The 23,125-nt window shown below is 32.3% G+C and overlaps 1 protein-coding gene across 11 annotated transcripts in view; it reads right to left on the reverse strand.

Annotated features, from left to right (window-relative positions):
- Positions 1-23,125, reverse strand: part of THOC2 (THO complex 2) — an 82,161-nt gene that overhangs the window by 37,593 nt on the left and 21,443 nt on the right. For all 11 annotated transcript variants that reach the window (XR_002770695.2, XR_002770694.2, XR_004230583.1 and 8 more), the window contains exons 8-18: positions 21,963-22,129; positions 20,990-21,082; positions 19,517-19,672; positions 18,230-18,402; positions 17,523-17,718; positions 14,469-14,510; positions 9,846-9,976; positions 6,231-6,332; positions 4,446-4,530; positions 3,099-3,192; positions 86-166 (exon numbers count right to left, since the gene is read on the reverse strand). Coding sequence is in view for 7 of the 11 variants with exons in the window: in XM_023506904.2 (XP_023362672.2) it covers positions 86-166; positions 3,099-3,192; positions 4,446-4,530; positions 6,231-6,332; positions 9,846-9,976; positions 14,469-14,510; positions 17,523-17,718; positions 18,230-18,402; positions 19,517-19,672; positions 20,990-21,082; positions 21,963-22,129 (1,320 nt within the window). In the remaining 4 variants the exon portion in view is untranslated. The remainder of the gene's footprint in view (positions 1-85; positions 167-3,098; positions 3,193-4,445; positions 4,531-6,230; positions 6,333-9,845; positions 9,977-14,468; positions 14,511-17,522; positions 17,719-18,229; positions 18,403-19,516; positions 19,673-20,989; positions 21,083-21,962; positions 22,130-23,125) is intronic.

A 23,125-nucleotide genomic window follows, 5' to 3' on the forward strand; every position in this document is an offset into this window, starting at 1 on the left:
ACCCAGGGCCAGAGCTCTAATCCATTGTGTCCTGGAGGTAGGCACTCATTCGTATATTAAAATATGTAAGACAAACAATACTCACTTTGAAGCCAGCTTGAGATAGTTGTATCATCATGTTTCATTCTTTCTTTCTCTGGATTAGCCAAAGCTTCAATGATGCAATCTCGCAGTGCATTAAGGTCAATGTCAGAACCCTTATTAATTTCTCTTTAGGAAAACCTAACATACTCTTTTTTTTTTTTAATTCTAGAAATTTTTTTGTTTTTTTAACTACAGTAAACGATGGTGAAAACACATTTATTCTTAGTCCCTTGTCCATACTCTTAGCAGACAAGATACATACCTAATCACACAAAGACAAAAATGGTGGCTGACAAATATAAAATCTTTTCTTCTTCCTATGAAATAAAACCCCATCTAAGCATAGGATGGAATAATGAAGGGAAAGACCATTTCTCTGTATACTCCCAAAAAGGGAAATGGTAAAGTAGAAACAAAGCTGATACCTGGAAGTCAAGAGATCTGGATTCAAATCTTTTCTCTGACACTGTGTGACTTTAGGCAGATTATTTCATCTTTTTGCACCATCAAAAATATCAGTTCAAAAAGTGACAATGATATACTTACACAAAACATAAGTAGTTTTGAAGAAAGCTCTTCTTAATTTTAAAGCTATAATAGTTGACCTCTGTATAACATTTTAAAGTCTGCTTATATTACCGTTACAGAAATTTGAAGCAAAAAGGAGAAAAACAATCATTAATGCATGATAGAGTTTACTTAGAAAATCCTAGTCAATCAAAAGATACTTAACAAATACAACTACTAGTTGAAAGCGGAAAAAAAAAACAAACACAGAAAATCTTATCTATAACTGTGTATGTGTGTGTGTGTGTGTGTGTATGTATGTATGTGTATGTACATAAAAAGTAATAAAATTCAAAAGACAATAGTAGAAAAGGAAATGCCATTCAAAATTGCATAAAATACTTGGGGATATCTACCAAACAATACAAAATACACAAATGGATTCAAATGCAAAGTGCTCCATAAAGAAATAAAAACAAATACCTTGCTGGCTATTTAATGGTCATGGATGAGCTGTGCTAAAATAATAAAAATGACAATTCAACCTAAGTTGCTTCAGTTTTAATGCTATAACCAATAGGATACTTTGCAGGAGAAAAAAAAACTGCAAGGAAAAATGGACAGTTAGTCTAACAGAAATCAGGTTTGGAACAACAATTCAGATCATGTATCAAGATAATTAGCATATGAATAAATTATATTTTTTAAAGGTCACATCATAAACAAAGGGAACAAGATAAGAATTAGAAGATTAAATTAAATTAAATTTTGACTAAATCCAACTTACATTTCTATACAAATAACATCAGTTAAAAATACAAGTCTTTGTAACAAATTTCTCTGATAAAGCAAGAATTAGACGATTAAATTAAATTTTGACCAAATACAACTTACATTTCTATACAAATAAAATCAGTTAAAAATACAAGAAAAAAGTCTTTGTAACAAATTTCTTTGATAAAGGTCCATTGCCAAGTTATAAAAAGATATAATAAAAATTTCTAAAAAATAAGTCATTCTAAGATGATAGGAAAAGATAATGACAAATGTTTGAGGGAATGTAGGAAAACTGGCATACTAATAAATTGTTGGTGGAGTTATGAACTGATTCCAACTATTCTGGAGAAAAATTTCAAACTATGCCCAAAGGGTTATCAAACTGTGCCTAATTTTTGATCCAGCAGTGTTTCTACTGGGCCTGTAACCCAAAGAGATCATAAAAAAGGGAAAAGAAGGCACATGGGCAAAAATTTTTGTGGTGGCAAGAAACTGGAGCCTGAGTAGATGCCCATCAGTTGGAGACTGGCCGAGTAAGTTATGGTATATGATGTTATGGAATATCATTGTTCTATAAGAATCAGCAGGATGATTTCAGAAAGGCCTGGAGAGAAATGAACTGATGTTGAGTGAAGTGAATAAAACCAAGAGAGCAATGTACACAAGATTATATGCTGTTCAACTGTGATGGACTTGGCTCTTTTCAACAATGAGGCAATTTCAAGGCAATTCCATTAGACATGGGATGGAAAGAGCCATGCACATCCAAAAAGAGGACTGTGGAGACTAAATATGGATCACAACATAGTACTTACCTTTTTTTTTCCCCTCATTTTTTTGATTTCACTTTTCATGCAGCACGATGAATGTGTTAATATGATTAGAAGAATTGCAAATGTTTAACAAATATTGGATTGCTTGCTGTTTAGAGGCAATGGGGAAAGAGGGAGAAAAATTTGTAACATTTTGCAAGGGTGAGTGTTGAAAACTATTTTTGCATGTAATTTAAAAAGTTATTCTTTAAAAAAAAATAAAAGCCATTCCCCAACTGATAAATAATCAAAAGATAAGGAAGGTAAAGGACTAAACCTGCAGAATGAGACAAATATTTCTGGAATAGCCAATATAGAAATTTTGTTTTGCTTGACAACATATGTTGGGACATTTTTGGTTTGGGGAGAGAAGGGGGAGGGTGTGTGAGATAAATAAAATAAACTGAAAAGATTTTGTTCTTATTTTTATTTTTAGAAAAAAACACATTATTTTTACCTACCTGAAGTGCCAGTTTTAACTTTAAATAAAATACTACTTTAATGCCAATAATAAGTTTATAATAATAATTATTTACATAGTACTTAGTATGTGCCAAGTACCATGCAAAGTGCTTTATAAATATTATCATTTGGTCCTCACCACAACCTTGGGAGGAAGGGTGTTGTTATTTTTAAAGATGAAAAAATAAGCAAACAGAATAAGTTGCCCATGGTCACACAGTATCTGAGACCACATTTGAACTCAGATCTTCCTAATTCCAGGCCCAAGACTCTATCCATACACCTACCTGCCCAACAAGAAAAAATTATCACCTAACAAAGGCTAACCAAAGACTCTCTTTAAACATGTTAGTTTTTCCCATGTATATGTCTAAAACCACTTATTTAGATAAACTATGTTTCACACATTGTTTTTGTATTTCTCAGATCGCCACATTACTTTATGAAAGAGGATACAGGCCAACACGTCATAGTTCAATGAAGTGAGGTATTTCAATGAATCAACTACTGGTGTTATTAAATTATCATACTTTTGTATTTGTGATAAAATCTGAAAGAAAAAGAATAGATGCAACTTAGAATTTAGAATGCTGTAAAACATGGTTAATTAATAACTAAAATATACCAGTGGATCAGTGATTAAATAGTTATAAAATTAACATTTTTTTTTTAAAAGAGCCTGTCAAAGTTTAGAATTCCATCTTAGTTGATTTTATACCAAACTGAATCTGCAGCATCTGCTTAGGATATTTTTTTGTAAATCATTAAAAATCTGGTTTTTAATTAAGAAATAAATTTTAAAGCTGGAAATAAAAAAACCTATCTTGTACCACCTACATTCAATGAGCTATGAGGAAAAAGCTACTGTGTAAACCTTAAACTATAATAGAAAGAGCTATTCGCATGATTTTAATATGAATAGGTAAAATGGTAGCATCTGATGTGAAATATTATAAAAGAATTGGTGCTACATTTGGATTCACAGTGCTAGCACATAGTAGACATATGATAAATCCTTTTTCACTGATTAATCCAACTTACAAAAATTTTCAAAAGTAATTTCAATAATGCCATTATAAAAACAAAATAATCAAAAATTATAGATTTATAGTAGTACTAGTAAATATTACTAAAGAATTTGATCAATTATATTCCTATACAACGTAATAAAAATGAAACTATTATACTTAGTCTCATCACAAATATTTCTGATAAAACTACAATTTTAATTTATACAATAATATTGTATGTAAATATAAAAATGTTGTAAGACTAAGTCTGATTTATGCAATAACTAATTATAATTTCAAAGGATTCATTATAAAAATGCTATCCCTCTACAAATAAGAGAGTTGGTAGACTTGGAGTAAAATCTAATGCAAATTTTGGGTTTTTTTTTTCCTTTTGGAGTAATTTGTTTTGTTTGATGACATGTTTGATGACGTGATGCCTTCTTAATGAAGAAGGGAAGTAGAAGGGAAAAAAATTGGAAATGAAAATAAAACTGAAATTTTAAGTTACTATTTAAATTAACCAATAATAACAATATGTACAAAGGGTACACAGCACTTTATATATTATCTCTTTTGATACCATAATGATGACCTATAGGGAAGAAGAGGAATTAAGGAATCTCTAAGATTATACCAAATCTTAAACATCATCTGAGGTGTTTATTTAAGATGAAGATATTTATTTAAATTTATCTAAGATTTTTTTTTAAATAGATATAAAAATGCAAAAAATGCAAATTCAAAAATTCTTTTGAATTTTTTTTACATTAATTTGCAGCTTAATACATACGTAATCAAACAAAATGGTTGGATTGCTGTGGCTCAATTTTCCAATTTGTCTTCCAGAAGGCTTCACGTTTTCCTTTGTCAATCGTCTGATGGAGGAGGGAAAAAATGGAAGGGACCATTTTAACTAAAGTATCTCTCCCACTATAAAATTCAATAATACAATTTTTACCAAAACAGATAAAATAACTACATGTAAATGACCACCCTGAATTGTTTTCTTAAGAGCATTCATAATCAACTGTATTAAGTATAATCCAAAAAGATATTTAAGATATAAATGTCATATATACTTTTGAAATTAAGAGAAAATCAAACGTTTTGTTGTTGATTTACTTTTCAGTCATGTCCAACTCTTTTTGATTCCATTTGAGGGTTTTTTGTTTTGGTAAAGAAACCAGAGTGGTTTACCATTTCCTTCTCCAGCTCATTTTACAGATGAAGAAACTGAGGCAACCAGGGTTAAGTAACTTGCCCAGGGTCACAGAGACAGTAAGTCAGGTCTTTTTTCCTGACTCCAGACCTGCTGTATTACTACATCATCTAACTGCCCCCCAAAACCTTTTAAAATTTTAAATAAGATGAAAAACCTCTTGAAAATCTTAGATCCCTGCCAAGAAAAATTTTTAAATTTTCACTAAACCTTTCAACTAGTTAAATAAAAAAATCTTCAAAATAAAAGCAGACAAAAGACTAAGCAATCCCATACATGAGTTCTTTCAGTCTCCAATAATAGTTTACTGGACCAGGTAACAAACTCATTTTAAGCAACTTTAAATGCTCTTACTATCTCAGTTATCTTTGTACTCTCTATAATTTGTTTTGTTCTGTCCTTTCCAGGAAAAGATCATTCATCTTGGCAGAGAAAACAGAAACAAAATAAAAAGAGAGTAGTTCTGCCTCCTATAATCTATCATTCCATCCATGCTAAGCAACTCCCCTAATGTTTAAGAGGTTTTATTAGTCCCACCTCCTGCAAGAAGCCCTTCCCAATCTTTTTAATGCTAGTCTCTTCCCTGAGATTCCCCAATTCATCCTGTCTGTAATTTTGTACATTGAAGTTTCCATACTGTCTTCCCCATTAGACCATGAGTTGCTTTTCTCAATATCCTTTTTGCTTAGCACAGTACCTGGCACTTAGTAGGTGCTTAATAAATGCTGGACTTATTTTTCCCAATATACCTTTTTTTTTTTTTTTTAAATTTTGGCTGAGGCAATTGGGGTTAAGTGACTTACTTGCCCAGGGTCACACAGCTAGGGAGTGTTGAGTGTCTAAGACCAGATATGAACTCAAGTTCTCCTGACTTAAGGGCTAGTATGCTATCCATTGCATCACCCAGCTGTCCCCAATATACCTTTAAAAAAATAAAATCTTTGCTGACCTTAGCATACTAACTTCAACTCACTTACCTTTCTTTCCTGAAGTCAGTCTTACATTCATTACCATGTTACATCTTTGCAACTATCCTCTTAGTTGAACTTGGATTTCATACCCTGCATATCTTTTTAAAAAATTAACATCAGCTAAAGGAGGATCTTGTGCATCCATATTAGTTTCTCATTTTTCCTGCTCAATAAAACTACATTAGCTGGGTCTAGAGATCTGACAATATAATGCAGTATGTTCAAAAGAATTTTTGTTAGATGTACAAGCCTTTCTAAATGTAAAATCTATACAAATACCTAATAAAGAGCCTATGTAGTTAAAATCATTGGCTTACAACATTTCCACTTACACTTAAGCTACCTAAATTTACTATGATTCAACAAATAAGAATAAAAAACTTACTTCATTATATATTTGGCTCTGTCTATCGTTTGAGCTTTAACTTTTACCAAAAGCGGGTGACTGTTATAAGTTTCATTCTTCCACTGACCATATAGACGATACCTTAAAGAAGAGATCAGGGAAAAAGAAATGTTATAAGCTTAAATCCAATGCATGACAAATTTCTGATAAAATGTCAAATATATCCCAAAACAATGTAAGCAGGCTTAAGTTTCAATAAACTTAGAGATATAAAATACTACAAACTCACCAAAAAATCATTTGAAAGTTTATTTAAATTTATTTTGTATTTATTTCTGTGAATTTCTAATAATGAATTTTAACAATGACAAGATGGCACACTCTGTAGATATGCATTGCATATGGGACAGTTTCTAGATGACATTTTCTCAAACCAAGTTATCAGTAGTAGAGGTCCTATTGTTTGGTCAATTTGGTCAACTGATCTATCTCCACTAGTTCATTTGTTTTTTTTAATCACATCAAAAATGCATCAAACAAGACAGAATAGTCAACTATAGCAATTTAGTGTTTGACAAACCCAAAGATCCTCACTTTTGGGATAAGAATTCATTATTTGACAAAAACTGCTGGGATAACTGGAAATTAGTATAGCAGACAGGCATGGACCCACACTTAACACCGTATACCAAGATAAGATCAAAATGGGTCCATGATTTAGACATAAAGAACGAGATTATAAACAAATTGGAGGAACATAGGATAGTTTATCTCTCAGACTTGTGGAAGAGGAAGAAATTTGTGACTAAAGACCAACTAGAGACCATTATTGATCACAAAATAGAAAATTTTGATTACATCAAATTAAAAAGCTTCTGTACAAACAAAACTAATGCAAACAAGATTAGAAGGGAAGCAACAAACTGGGAAAACATCTTCACAGTTAAAGGTTCTGATAAAGGCCTCATTTCCAAAATATATAGAGAGCTGACTCTAATTTTAAGAAACCAAGCCATTCTCCAATTGATAAATGGTCAAAGAATATGAACAGACAATTTTCAGATGATGAAATTGAAATCATTACCACTCATATGAGTGTTCCAAATCATTATTAATCAGAGAAATGCAAATTAAGACAACTCTGAGATAGCACTATACACCTGTCAGATTGCCTAAGATGACAGGAAAAAATAATTAGTGTTGGAGGGGATGTGGGAAAACTGGGACACTGATACATTGTTGGTGGAGCTGTGAACGAATCCAACCATTCTGGAGAGCAATCTGGAATTATGCCCAAAAAGTTATCAAACTGTGCATACCCTTTGATCCAGCAGTGTTTCTACTGGGCTTATACCCCAAGGAGATACTAAAGAAGGGAAAGGGACCAGTATGTGCCAAAATGTTTGTGGCAGCCCTGTTTGTAGTGGCTAGAAACTGGAAACTGAATGGATGCCCATCAATTGGAGAATGGTTGGGTAAATTATGGTATATGAATGTCATGGAATATTATTGTTCTGTAAGAAACGACCAGCAAGATGAATACAGAGAAGCTTGGAGAGAATTACATGAACTGATGCTAAGTGAAATGAGCAGAACCAAGAGATCATTATATACGTCAACAACGATACTATATGAAGATGTATTCTGATGGAAGTGGATTTCCTTGACAAAGAGACCTAATTCAGTTTCAATTGATCAATGATGGACAGAAGCAGCTACACCCAAAGAAAAAAAAACACTGGGAAATGAATGTAAACTGTTTGCATTTTTGTTTTTCTTCCCGGGTTATTTCTACCTTCTGAATCCAATTCTCCCTGTGCAACAAGAAAAACTGTTTGGATCTGCACACATACATTGTATCTAGGATATACTAGGACATATTCAACATATATAGGGCTGCTTGCCATCTAGGGGAGAGGGTGGAGGGTGGGAGGGAAAAATCGGAACAGAAGTGAGTGCAAGGGATAATGTTGTTAAAAAAAAATTACCCTGGCATGGATTCTGTCAATAAAAAGTTACTATAATAAAAAAAAAAAAAAAAGCATCAAAATCTTGCTCTTTAAATGATTTTAAGGCTAGGATTACAAAAGCAATTTATTCAATCACTGAACTACAGCTGATTTTTTCCCCCAAAGTTGTAAAATCATACACACCAACAAATAACATAAAACACTGGTTATGTTGAATTTTATAGACATATCATTTTTTATAAATTAACTTTTCATTTTGTAAGTTTGTAGTATTTATAAGTTACTAAAACTTTAATCTGCACTAAGACTTCCGGGGCACTATAACAGGAACTGGTTCAAATTATTGAGAATAAAAGCCAACTACCAACAGATAAATGGTCAAAAGATATCAAAAGACATTTCTGAAACAAACAAAATCATGCTATCACTAGCCATATGAAAAAATAAAATTATTAATAATTAGAAAAATGGAAAATTAAAGGAAATCACCAAATTTGGAAAAGATGAAAAAAAAAAAAAAAAAAAAAAAGAAAATTACAAATATTGGAGGGGCTGCAAGAAAATTGCATCAAAGTGAACAATTCTTGAAAACAATTTGGAACTAAAAATAATTTAATTGTGCTACCCTTTAACCAAGTACTATTACTACTAGACTTACAATCTAAAGAGATGTGCGGCATGATGAATGTGGAAATATGTCTAGAAGAACAGCCCATGTTTAACCTATATTTGATGACCTGCTGTATACAGAAGGGATTGGGGGGAATGAAGGGAGAAAAATTTGGAACACAAGGTTTTGCAAGGATGAAATGTTAAAAAGTGTATGTATTTTTAAAATAAAAAGGTATTTTTTTTAATTTTAAAGAAATCAAAGAATAAGAAGTTTTATATGAACAAAATAGCTTTTAACAGTGGCAAAATATAATATCCATCAACTGGGAAATGGTAGAACAAATTATGGCATATGAATGTAAATGAAATACTACTGGATAAAAAAAAAAGACTTGCATGAACTGATGCTGTTAAGTGGAATCAGAAGAACCATTTATATTTTAACACCATAGTAAAAATGAGACTTAAGAATTCAGATCATGATTTCATAAGTCCAATGATATCCACACTCTTCAAAAAAAAGTAACGACCTAAATGTGCAGACCAATACACATTTTTGGACATGGATAATGTGGGGATTTGTTTTGTTTCCAACCTTTGTTAGAAAGGTTTTGTTTAACAGAACCAGGAATACATTGTACACAACAGAAGCAAGAATGTGCGATAAACATCAATGAAAGACTTGGTTCTTCTCAATGGTTTAGTGATCCAAAGCTATCCCAATAGACCCAATGGATAAAAAATGCCATCTACATCCCAAAAAAGAACTATGGAGATTAAATGCAAATCAACACATGCTTTGTTCACTTCTTTTTTCTGTCTTTTTATTTCTCCCATGGTTTTTTTTCTTTTGCTGATTTTTCTCTCCCAAAACGATTCATAAAGTAATGTGTATTAAAAATAAACTTACTAGGGGAAAAAAAAGGTTTTGTTTTTCTTCTTTCATTTTTAATGGGGAAATGAGTGAGAGGGAGAGAAAATAAATCCTTGTTGATTAAATTATTTTAAATAAAGCTAATGCATAGAAATTGATGTGGTTCAAATTCCAAAAAACAAAAACACCAATGCTTACCTATATTGATAAGGAAACGACTTAAACATTCCCCATAGTTCTTCAGACATACAAGCATTGCAATCCATCAAAGAAAGAGAAGGAAGTAGCACCTGGTCAGTAATAGTCAGCAAGCAACTAAGCAAAGTTTCCTACCAAAAAAAAGGAAAAAGAGTCATGACATCAGCTGATGCTTTTTCCCTAAAACTATTCTATAGATCAAAAACACTTATGATAAATGATAAGATAAGATCTGTATATCAAGCCCTATATCTAGTCACATCTCCAAATGCCTATTAGACAGTTCAAACTGGGTACCTCCTAGGAATTTCAAATTAAATCTAAAACACAACTCATTTTTTACCCAAAACCATCTCTCTCTCTTAATTTTCCTATCTCCACCTAGAACACTATCATTCTAGCTGTCATTCACATTTAAAACCTCAATGTCACTCTCAATTTTTCTCTCTCCTTCAAGAGTTGCCAAATATTGTTGTAGAATTTCCATTACTTCTCTCACACACCATCAGTCCCATTCTCTCTAGTCACAGCCACCACCCTAGTTCAGGCCTTTGTCATTGTCTTTTCCCAGTTCCTAAACCTCCTCAAATCCCATTACTATTCTTCTCCATCTCAGTCACAAACACAGGAATGGCTCTATCAAAAATGTCAGTCAAAAGTGTTCCACTTCTGCAATTAAAAAAGTGGCTTTGCTCGACCTAAATATAGCCTTTTTTGCCATCTCTTCCTATTCCTTACCCCTCCTAAACCTACTCTTTTCCATGATTACCAATTGCTTCAGTCCTCAGTTCTTTTTCAGTTCATTGTCTTTTGATGTCACTTTCTTGCAAAATATTTAACAAGATCAATTCCAAAGTCCTTTAATCTCAAATCCCTTACCCATTTCTATTGTCAATCGTGTTTTGCCATCCCCCAATTCCTGGATTACTGACCATCTGCCATCATTTCTGTTCGTTTTCAAGTGCTGCTGAACAAAGTTGGAAGAATTCATGAAACCATGACTGATCTACAACAAATTTTTTACACAATTTCAACTAGGTCCTTATAACACAGCAATCCTATTACTCCTCCCTAATTCAGTCCCTATTTCATTCCCTAAAGAAGGCTTTCCTTCCAAACTTTTCTTTTCTTTTTCCTTTCTCCCCTTTCTCCCAACCCTCAGCTGAAGATTTCCTTACTTTATTTAGAAATTTGAAGCCATTTACAATAATCTCCCTCATCTTCTATCGTCATCTCAAAAACCATTGACATCCCCCCATTTATCCTTCTGTTCCAACTTCAGATAAAGACATGGCACTTCTCTTTGCCAAGGCAAACCTTTTTATATGTGCTCTTGGCTCTTTCCCCTCATCTCCAGTAGACAACAGTCATCCCTTCTCGTCAATTTTCATTATCTCCTTTTCCTTATCCACAAATATAACCCAAATTGCCACCATTCTTTAAAAAAAAAAAAAAAAAACTTTTAGTAAATGCTACCATCCCATCAAGCTCTCTCTCCTACCTTTAATTATCCCTATGTAAATGAACCCCCCAGATCCACATATCCAATCTGCCAACTTTGAGTTCTGCAGCACCAACTGCTTATTATAGATATCCTACAGACAAATCATTCAACTTATCCCAAACAGAATTTGTTATCTCTACCCTAAATCCCAATCCTTTTTTGAATTTTTCTGTTGTTATTTAGGTATAATTATTACTCTTCAAGACAGCTAAACAGTACAGTCCCTAGGCTTGGAGTCATGAAGCTGTACAACCTCAACTCTTCATCCCTTCCCTCACCCTAACCATTTAACAAAAGTCGTCTCTACAACCACACTTTTCCAATCTGCCACCTTCTCTCTACTTGCACAACCACCAGCTTGTTCAGGTTCATACCTCTTATCAGTAATATTGCAAAGGCTTCCTAATTAATAGGCCTCCTTTTCTAATGACATAACTGTCAAAGTGATATTCTTTAAACACAGATCTGACTATGTCAATTTCTTAAACGATAAACTCTGATAGCTCCCTATTACATATAAACTCTCCTATGTGGCTTTTAAAACCATTCTTGACTTATCCCTAACCTGTCTTTCCAAGCCATAAATCAATGTGTTCCATTTATATATTGCTTTCTTCTTCCCCCATTCTAAGATCAAGCTAACCTGATTTTGTCTCTGCTCTTCAAACAAAGCACTCTATATCTGTCTATCTGTGCTAAATGTCCTCTACATCTGAAATGCATTTCCTCTTCCCTTATTCTTATATTGTTTCCTTGAAGACTGAACTAAAATACCACCTTCTACAAGAAGTCTATCCTAATATCCAAACTACTATCTTCCCTCCCAAAATTGCCCTGTACTGTATACATTCTCATATAAGTATAGTTTTGAGGATTTTGAGGATTTCATTTTTATCTATGCATCACCAGTGCCTAGCATATAGTCAATGTTTATTGTTTGACTTAATATAAAAACATTCACATTTAGGAGAATAAGGTAGAATATAAAACATTGCAAATTACGCTTTGCTGCAAAATGAAGAAAAAAAATCTAACTCAAAGTCAAGAAATTCAAAATCCACATATTCAATCTACTTCTGAAAAAAATTAACAAAAAGGTTAAGAAAAATCACATGACTATAGAGAAATAACCAACAGTAACATTTTTTACCTACTCAGGATTTAAGTATTTAAATGCAGTTAAGACCAAAAACATTGATTTGATTTAAAGTTTGACCAATCTAAAATGATTACTAAAGAAACCATGTATTAAGTTGAATTACTCATTATCTCTACTAGTCTTCCAAAGGTTAAGTACAACTAGGGGGAAAAAAATAAAATAAAATACATTTAAAAAAATTTTTTAAATCTTGATGGCTGGCAGTATGCATTTTGTTTCATATTCCAGACCATCTTCATGTAAGAAAAGCCAACTCTCATTTTATTATACTGTCTTATTCCAATTTGAGTGAACTGGTTTAAACAAAAGTTAAAAAGAAATTCATCCATTTATTCTACAAAATAATTCTTTGCTCCAAAAGACATCCTTACTAAACTGCTCAAAATGTATTTAAACAGTAACAAAAAGAACTTTCTTTACAAGAGAAACGAGAAAGTAGAAGTTAATAATCAACTTCCAGATTGAAAGGGCAAGAGACAAGTGATGCCAGTCATAGAAATACTTAAATTGGGGCAGCTAGGTGGAAGTCAGGAAGACTCGAGTTCAAATCTGACATCAGACACTCAACACTTCCTAGCTGTGTGACTCTGATCAAGTCACTTAATACCAATTGCCTCAGAGGAAAAAAAAAAAAAGAAAAAGAAAAGAAAGAAAGAAATCCTTAAATAATCTAAGTCCTACAAAGAGATATGAACAGAATCCTTAAGAAAGTGATCCTTTTTAGTAATTCCTGCCCAAATTTTCCCACAGTGATAAAGTAAAGGAGTAAGGGACCAAAAGAATAGGACATTATACTACTTTGAATTTGAGTTAGTTAGATTCCTGATAACAGGCAACTAGGTAGCATACATAAAGTGCCAGGTCTGGAGTCAGATTCATTTTCCTGAGTTACCTGGTTTTTAGACACTCACTATGTGTCACTTAACCTTGTTTGCCTCAGTTTCCTAATCTGTAAAATGAGATGGAGAAGAAAATGATAAATTATGGCTAGTGTCTTGGCCAAGAAAATCCCTATTGGGGAGTTGAACTGAAAAATGACTGAACAAATGGAAAAACATAATCTTTCTTAGAAATAAAATTTTTAAGATACAAAATGTTTTGGTAATAAAGAGTTTATTTTCATACGTAAATATAAAGACGTCATTTTCTACTTGTCTCCTGCTTGGAGATATGGGCAAGACAGGTTATGACTACCAAAGCTACAAGAGTGCCACCTAGGGATGATTTACTGAAATTTCTGACTTCTCATTCTTGGATCCCCAAAAAATTAAGACAAAAAAAAAAAAAATTTCATGTGATTCAACATATATAGGACTGCTTGTCATCTAGGGAAGGGGGTGGAGGGAGAGAGGGGAAAAATCGGAACAGAAGTGAGTGCAAGGGATAATGTAAAAAATTACCCTGGCATAGGTGCTGTCAATAAAAAGTTATCATAAAAAAAAAAAAATATATATATATATATATATTCATTCATGCATGTTACAAATAAAAATCTGTCACCAATGAATTTTAAGTTATCTCATACAGATCTCTTCAGAAATGATTTACATAGAAATTAGGGAAATTATAATTCTCAAATTTGCTAAGTGATAATACAACCTTCATCATTAACCCTTTGTCAAGTTGGCTCCCTTTTTTTTTTTAGAGCGTTCCAACAACTCCCTCTCTTAACCATTCAATTCACTGATCATTTTTCCCCCATTCTCCCCACCCAACTTAGACAAAGTATGATTTTTTTTTTTAACAAAAGGAATGACATTGTATAACTCTGCCCTTCTCAACCTCACAGAATATGCGGATGTTAATCTAAAAAAAAAACTCAGTTTGTAGGTTCTTCCAAAAATATTTTGTTAAGTAGTTGAAAATAGAATATTATAAAGCATTTTGCTACGTCTGGCTCACAATAAAAATTTTCTCCAGTCAAAAATGTTAGATGTCATTAGTATTCCCAGACTCTTACCATTCTCTCTTTTTCTTCTGGTTTGTTTCCATCAACCTGAAACTAAAAACACACGCAAAAAAGTTAAAACTAAGTGTAAATTATTTTCTATCAACTATGCCATAAGTTCTTCTTTTAAATAGTATATTAAGTTAGCTAATACCCTGAAATATACTTTCTTCGATCTTTTATCAATTAGAATTTTTTTCAATTAGAAATTCCTAAATCAGAAATAATAACAACAACATTAACAACTCCCAAGAAGCAAATTAGGCTAGATGTTTCATCTTTTTACTTATTTGCCTCATCTATGTATTCTTAAGTAAATATTCTACTTCAAATACCCCATTTAAAAAGTAAAAACATTTCAAAATTCACATTTCTAAACTTTAGATTTACTAAAATCAAAATTTAAGGACAAGTTTTAGCTAGCACAATAATTCAGTGCTATAATATCTTAAGCTGGTTTTAATGTTATTTTCCTCCAAAAAAAATGAAAGGAAAAGGGAGGGAACAAGTATGATAATCGCATTAACATTGAATGACAGAAACTAAATATAAGGAAACTGTACAACTAACTACAACAATCCTAAAAGGGGAAAAAATGGATGGAAAAAAACTAGAAAGAAACTAAGTGTCCACTGAAAAAGAAATGGCTAAACAACATTGTGGCCTATGCCATGGAGTATTATTGTACTATAAGAAAATATAAACACCAGAGAAACACAGTAAAATGTATGACCTGACTCAGCAGCAAGAAAACTGAACCAGTAGGGAAAAAAATACACTACTACTATAATAATGTAAATGAAGAAAGGCAGCCTAATTAAGATTAAAAAGCAATGACTAACACTTATTTGAGAGAACTGATCATACAAACACTATACTACAACTTGGCATCATGCTATACATGCCAAAAGCTTAAAAAATTCTTCCTAGAGAAGGGGTATGAGAAGAATGGTTCAACGGCCTAGAAATTCAGCAAATTTAAACCCTATTGAAACTTGGGAAAAAGGGATATTTCTTAAAGCAGAGGTGCTTTTCTTCCTTTCCTCCCCTATTTCTCCCCCCACCTCATTATTCTGGATTCTTTGGACTACCCGGTAAAGCCTACTGAATGTAAAAATGCATGGGATTACAAAGAAAACAAATTATACCAAAATGTATTACTATTATTTTAAAAAATAAAAAAGCTTACTATTTAATGATTATGAGATCAGATAAGGGAATTTCAGAGTCCATAGGAAATGGAGCATTTGTAGATGATAACAAGAAGTAATCTAATTCCCTCTACTCAAACAGTGAGTTGGAAGAATGAGTGAACCCAGAAGACAGTAGGAATGGGAAAGAAAAAATTTTACATCTTGTCTATTGGAACAGGCACAGTGGAAATGGTGAATAGCTTTAGAATCATATCTTGAGGGAAGGGGAGGGGATAATTTAGGCAAATGGGAACAAGGGATCAGGGTAAAGTTTTATTTTATAGACTATAGACTAAACCAGCAATAGTGGTCTTAGGACTCCTTTACACTTTGAGGATCCCCTCTTCAGTTTTTGCTTATATTACATACTTTACCTATTTATTGATTATCTTTACCTATTTAGAATATTTACTTATTAATAATTAAAACAGCTTAGTATTATGATGAAAATAATTTGATCTTTCAAACTCCCTGAAAGGAGAATAAAAACCCCCAAACCACATTTAGATGAAAATTACTATTCTAAACCTTAACTCCTAAATGTGCAAAACTAACAACATACAAATTCCTTGGTTTAGATTTTTATAGTTTTATTTACTCTACTCTCTTAAAACAAGACCAAGTCAAGCCCAGAGCATTTTGGCCAAGAAAATAATGACAAATAATCATGTATTTTGACCAACTTAAACTGAAGGGTTCGTTTCTGGGGTTAGGATATGTAGCTAATTTCTAAATTCTAGCATTAATATTAGATGTTCTAAGAGTGGGTAGGAACTGTTTTGGCACTCACCTTGCATAGAACAAAATTGTATTTACAATGCTATTTCTGTGATACATATTTTAAGGAATGATGACAAGCCAAAGAGAAAGTAGAATTTGGAGCTTTCCCATCACACTTAAAAAACATGTGAGATATACTTCTAAGAACTAAGGGATTACTACAGAAAGTTTATAAGTACCTTTCATTTCCAGAATGATTCCAGGCTAACCATGCTTTCCTCTCCCAGATGTGTTTCTGACTGTAAGGACTTAAAAAAATCAGCTGCTTTCACACCCTGGAACTTCCCTCCAAGAACAGGGTTCTGTCAACCCTAGAATACTCCTCCATTATACCATCCCTTTCTCCTATTGGTGAGCTCTTTTCAGGGTCACCATTCTAAAGACAGGCATAGGCCAACCATTCTTCATTCACCTCCTTGCTGTATTTCTGACTCTCTTAGGACTTTATCAGCATGCCACAGTACAGGTACTATCTTTTCCCCACCCTCTACCCTCCTTTCATCTTCCTTGTTGAAGAAAATGAATCACCTATCACTATTTAGGAAATACAGTTATGGGTTTATCAAGCTAATTAATAATAAGGCTTATCTGATCATGTTTTAAAACATGGGACATTCTTCAGATCTGGTTCTAATTACTGAAATTAAAGATTCTATAAGCAAAAAGGAAGACGACTAAAAATGTCTAAGTAATTGAAAGGATGATTAAAAAAAAAAAAAAACAGAAGATAGTTTAAGATGAAAGGCAGATTTGAAGGGAATCAAGGAGTTCAGTGTTGGATACTAGATAGAGTATAAATAAAAATCTCTAATAGGCAATTAGCAACTGCCAAGAAGTGAAAAGTCAAATAGTTAACCATGTCAAATGGATCATAGGTTACAGAAGATAAAAATTTGAGAAAAACAGGGGAATTATCAACTGATATCACTATCACCAAGGGCTTTTAAAAGAATAATTTCATTACAGAGGTAGGGATACAAGTTATATTGCAAAGAAATGATAGTTTGTTTTTTTAAAGATATTTCCACATACAATCTAAGAACAGAAATTACCACAAAAGAAATGGTTTTCTTAGAAAAGAATGTTTACTAACCTCTTTCATAAAAGCTTTCCCCAAGCGTACCACTTTTGCAAACAAAATGGGATCATGAGAAAGGTGAGGGCCAAGATGACAGAGCATATTGAATACTTCTTTTCTCATATCTTCAAAACTCTCTGCCTGTTTTGGCGCTCGCTGGTTTTGTGACAGAGCAATAGATGATCCTTTAGCACCTTTAGGTACTCCAACTCTATAAAAAGCAAAGAAATAAAACAATTTTTATGCCATAGATGATAACTACAGCACTTTAAAATTTATATTTATTGCTTGCTTTACAACATAAAGTTACTCTATATTTTCTGTTATACATTTATATAAAATGCATAGTCATTTATTAAGACTAATAAACCAAAGATCTATGTACAGTGAAAAAACATGACAAATCCCCCCCCAAAAAAAAATGAATAAATAAATAAATGTGGGGAAAAAAAGTAAGAGAAACTTGTTTCCATAACTTCTCAAAGATCTAAGATCCAGATATCCCTATAACTTAAATTTCTTGACATATATGTGTGCTAATCCCAGTTTAGATGGGAAAGAAAAAACATTTGAACATAATAATTGTTTTTAATCAAGATTATACAGTATGCATTTTTCACTTAATCATTAGTTAACATAAAATAAAAATCTGACAAAACATAAATGACATCTTTAACCATTGCAAAGGACTTCAATGCTTAATAAGTCACAAAACAACATACCTTCGGTAAAGGGGGTCAACAGTTACATGAATAAGCTGACAAAGAGCAATGGCTATTGGCCTGTGAGAAGAAGCATAGAATGGGGGCATCTGATCCATAATGTTTTGTGCATGTTGCCAATCACTAATCTTTAACAGAGCTTCCAATAAGCCAAGTTTCTGGTTGTCAGGTGGCTACAAAACAAACACACAGACAAAAAAAAAAAATCTAAATATTTTCTCTATTAAAATTACTAACCATTTTCATGCATGGAACGTAAGCTAGCCTTTTTAAAAAGAGAAACTGTAACTAATTTACAAACATTAAAAACAAAAGTAACTGTTTTTAAAAAAACATTTTAATAAAAGTATCATTAAGTTTTTTGGCTACTTTTAAAATGGCAAAAATGGTACCAGGTAACTAATATTTAACAATTGTGTTGATGCCTTTAATTAATCTATAATTAAGATATTTTCTTGATTAAATATTTAGCCCACAAAATATGATCTGTACAGTTCCTCAAAAAGATAATACATTAAACAGCCAATTACAATGCTCAGAGAAATAATGTTCCTATGAAATGAATTGGTAACCTAAATATACTTTTGGTTAAAAACCTCATTTGCATATTTTCCTGCCTTAAGAACACGAATCTTTTTGATAATTGAGGATTCTGCATTATCTCCATGTCAACATTGTGAAATTTATTACCATTGTACTTCATTAAAGAAAGCTGGTCCTATTCAGCCCAATGCTGAAGTTTTGCTGTTTTCTTAAATAAATCCCCAATATCAGGATTTTTATTGTAATTTGCCCCAATCTTAATAAAGAGATCGCCAAAAAACAATTCTGGTTAATCTGATTACATTTAAATGGAGATTTTACCATATAACAATCCTCCTATATTCTTTATTATCTGTGGGAGATATAAAACATTTATCATGTGATTTTAAAATAACTTGTAGACTTGAAATAAACCAATTTAGCAACATTTATCTTAGTACACATCTGCCATAAGAACCTCTAAAAACCCTTAAGTTTCATTTAAAGGGTCCTTGAAAAATACTACTTTGTAAACTTTCTTATAGAAAAAAAAATGTGATCAGCCTTTTAATTGGAAAGCTGCCCAACAGATTTAAAAGATAGTCAATTTTCAAAGTTAGCAAAATATCCCCAAAAATATAGGGTTTAATTGGCAGCAAGAATGCTTATGAAATTATAAGCCCATAAATTGATTCCATTCATGAGAATTCTTCTTGGTTTAGAAATAAAGTGCAGTGTTCAATTCTACTAGTATATTTTAAGTACCTTATCTGTTTTCTCCTCCTCTTTTTCCTTTTCTTTGTCTCTCTCGTCCATCTTTTCAGAGGACAAGACAACCATGGTAAGTTTTCTAACAATTTGCTTGGCTTCCACAATTTCTTGTTTGTGCTCATCAAGAATGGTATTATCCACTGGAAGAAGCTATACAAATAAGAGTTAAAATTATGTAAAAGGGATAATCCCAACTACCTGCCCATTTCATCAAAAAGCCAGAAATGAATTCTCAAGAACTTCCAAAAATTTCTCCAGAAGTCCAAGAGAATGCTGGTCTTGGAATCAGGAGAGAATCAGGTTCAAATCCTACCTCCAATGCTTACTAGCTATGTAACCCTGGGCAAGTCACTTGCTCTCTCTAAATATCGCTTTCCTTATCTATAAAATGAGGATAGAGTGAGGCAGTGTAAAGAGACAGAATAAAGAGCACTGGATTCATAATCATTACATGTGAGCTCAAAAACTGATTTACTAGGCATAACACCATAGGTAAATCATGTAACCCCTCTAATTTCCTTTTTTATAAAATGAGAAAGGTTGAATAGATGACCTCTAAGGAACCTAATAGCTTTAAACCTATGACTGTAGGACTTCATCAACACATGAAGTATTCAAAATTAGAAGTCCCACCTATACTAATGCCCACAGTTTTCCATTTCCCTGCTAATAGGTTTTCTTACTGATTCTCCTTTATTGCTTCTAAAGGATTATAGTGACTTATTTTGAACTAATTTAAAAGAATTTAGTAATTCTGAGTTTTAAATGGCTTATCTGTCAGTTTAAAAGATTCTAAAATAAGCTTTTGTCTCGAACATTAAGAACCTGAAAAAGTGGAAGAATTAGTTTATTAGTGACAGAGACAGCAAAGTTGAGAGGTGAAGGCTACTTGGAGGCAGTGAATTAGTTTTATTCTAGACATGCTCAATTTTGAGTGAGAGGACACATTATCATAATTTAAAGTCTAAGAAAATTTACTCAGAAATCCCAGTGTGCCAAGTTAAGTTCCTAAACCATGGGCCTCCCAAAGCAACCACCCCCTAGTTTAAATTACAGATTTAGCATTTACATGCACAGAGGATATAATGATGCAGCTCCCATTCCAAATGAGTGCCTAAAAATATTATCATAGTGAAAAGGGAGAGAATATTCCCAAGTGACAAAAAAGGAGCCTTGGTCTAGAATATTCCCAAGTGAAAAAAAAGGAGCCTTGGTCTAAGGACAATCTATGGGGCTCTAGCTTAAATGTACTCTATTACTGAGTTTAATCATCACTGCACACACTCAAACTTTAACTTGTAAACACAAGTAATAATTTATGAGGACTAACAGGTCAAATGCAAACAAGTACTGTGCTTCTCTCCCTTCCCCCTCAACAACTGTAGTCAGTGCTACATGAGTCCTTTCTACTTCCCAACTGCATAAGGGGCTGACAATACTCTTTTCTCTTGGGTCTAAATAACTTACATGAACATAAAGATCGTCTAAATCAATAAGATCATACTGCAGAAGTATTGCTGCTACTCTATATAAAGATGCTGGCGTCTCTCCATTTGGTTCCTAAGAAAAAAATAAGGAATGCCATTTAACAAAAGAACCACTAAAAAGCAAATAAATTGCACTCTTTAGTCTACCTGTAGTATCTATAGATCTAATAGAAATGAGAACCTAAGGAAGTCTAAATTAAAAACTACAAAACTTCAAGTACTATATCAAGTCAGCTACTAATAGTATTGCTATGACTTATCAATAAGAATTAGATCAAAAAGATCTAGTTCAAGGGTAGATTAAGGAACTAGCATTTTTAATAGAGATATTAATACAAATACAGATTTAAATGGTAATAAAAATTTAAAATAATGCTGAAGTTCTATTGGAGAACATAATGAAGGGCATCAGGATATTACAGCACTATAATCTTCCTATCTCCACATCCAAAAAATCTTGGGGCCTATCTTACTCTAAAATATTTATATCTTTTGTCTCTTGAGAAGATCAGGGAAGAGAGTAGATTCCCCTGATAGCTACTCTTCTTTGCCCTATCTCCCCTCTCTCCAAAGAATTGTTTTTGTATCTTATTGTTCCTTTCCTATACTCCCAATCCTTTCTCAGAAATCTCTACCTTCTCTCATTAGGGATACTGGTGGGAAAGGGCGGAAAGAGAGAGGAACAAATCAATATGCACTTCTTTTGCCTTCTAGGAGGCCCCAAGGAAAGAATGACTTTTACTAAAGGGAAATAAGCAGCAGTCCACTGGGTCCTTCATCTGCAAATTAAAGGTTTTCAGTAACCCAAAAGAATAAAACCAACAGTTTGATAAAGTAAGACTTATTATATTAAAACAATGTCAATTCAATGCCATTAATAAAGAGAAAAAAGATTAACCACATATATAAATCAGTGATATTTTAAGATAAATAGATAGATATATAAATAATACCTGATAAAACTTGAACTTGAATCCTAGAATATGACACAGCGTTTGAGGCTCACACATACACATATAGGATTCTATTAAAGGTACAAAAAACTCATCATATTCTGGTCTGCATTCGTAAACTTCTAAAATGACATCCAGGACTCTGTTCGGGTCCAGATTAAAGCATCCTATAATAAATATAATAAAGTCAACAATTCAAAATTAAATGAGTATTATTTCTTGTAAAGCAGTGACTTTCAGAAACAACTTAAAACATACAGAATAACAGACAGAAAATGAGGATAGAGTGCTGCTTTATACTAATTCTCAAAGGAAGGCTAAAAATAAAATTAATCTTGAAAAATTACTTTGAAAGTCATCCAAGTGCTACTCCTTCAGGTGTTAGAAAATTCAATTCTGTATCACAATACAAGAAAATTGGGGTTTCAAAATTAACGTTATCCTTATTTTATTGTTATAAGATAACATTATAATCTCATTGTTAACTGTGACTTTTCTTTAACAAAGTAGAATGATTCTCTAAAAATATCTACTTCTTAAATGACTAAAGGGAAAAAACTCTCAGATAAGTCCCCACCAATAAGTCAAAAGCAGAGACATACAGGTAAATACAGAATAATTCATATAGAAATAAGCCCTCTACACTTCCTTTATCCTTCTTCTGTGAAATATCAGGTTAAATTTCTGAAAACAGCACGAGTAAATTACTAGTTCAAAATCAGACAATGTAAAAGTAGTCAGTTAATTTTTCAGAAGTAGAAAGTAGCCTCCTTTGAGATAAATAAAGATATACACACAACTGTGTAAAAAAAAGTAGATTAACAAGCATAAAACAAGTTATACTTTTAAATGCTTTAGGAATTATAATAGATTACTACCTCTAATACAATTTATACTTGAAATACAAATGTATATTCAAAATATGAATTTAATTTTCTTCTATTAATACTATTAACTCTTCTGAAATTGTTTTATCTATGCTATTAATTATCCAAGTGTTTTGGCATAAGAGCTGTACACATTTTTCATCTGAATGAGATTATATAATTTCCACAAGAAATAAAGGTTTAGAATTAAATCAGTAACTCAAGATCAATAACTAACATACAAGGTGACAAAAAACCAAAAGAGAGGTTTAGAAAATTTTTAAACTTTTAAGGAGT

This window comes from Sarcophilus harrisii, chromosome X, assembly GCF_902635505.1.
Source record: "Sarcophilus harrisii chromosome X, mSarHar1.11, whole genome shotgun sequence".
Classification (NCBI taxonomy): Eukaryota; Metazoa; Chordata; class Mammalia; order Dasyuromorphia; family Dasyuridae; genus Sarcophilus; species Sarcophilus harrisii.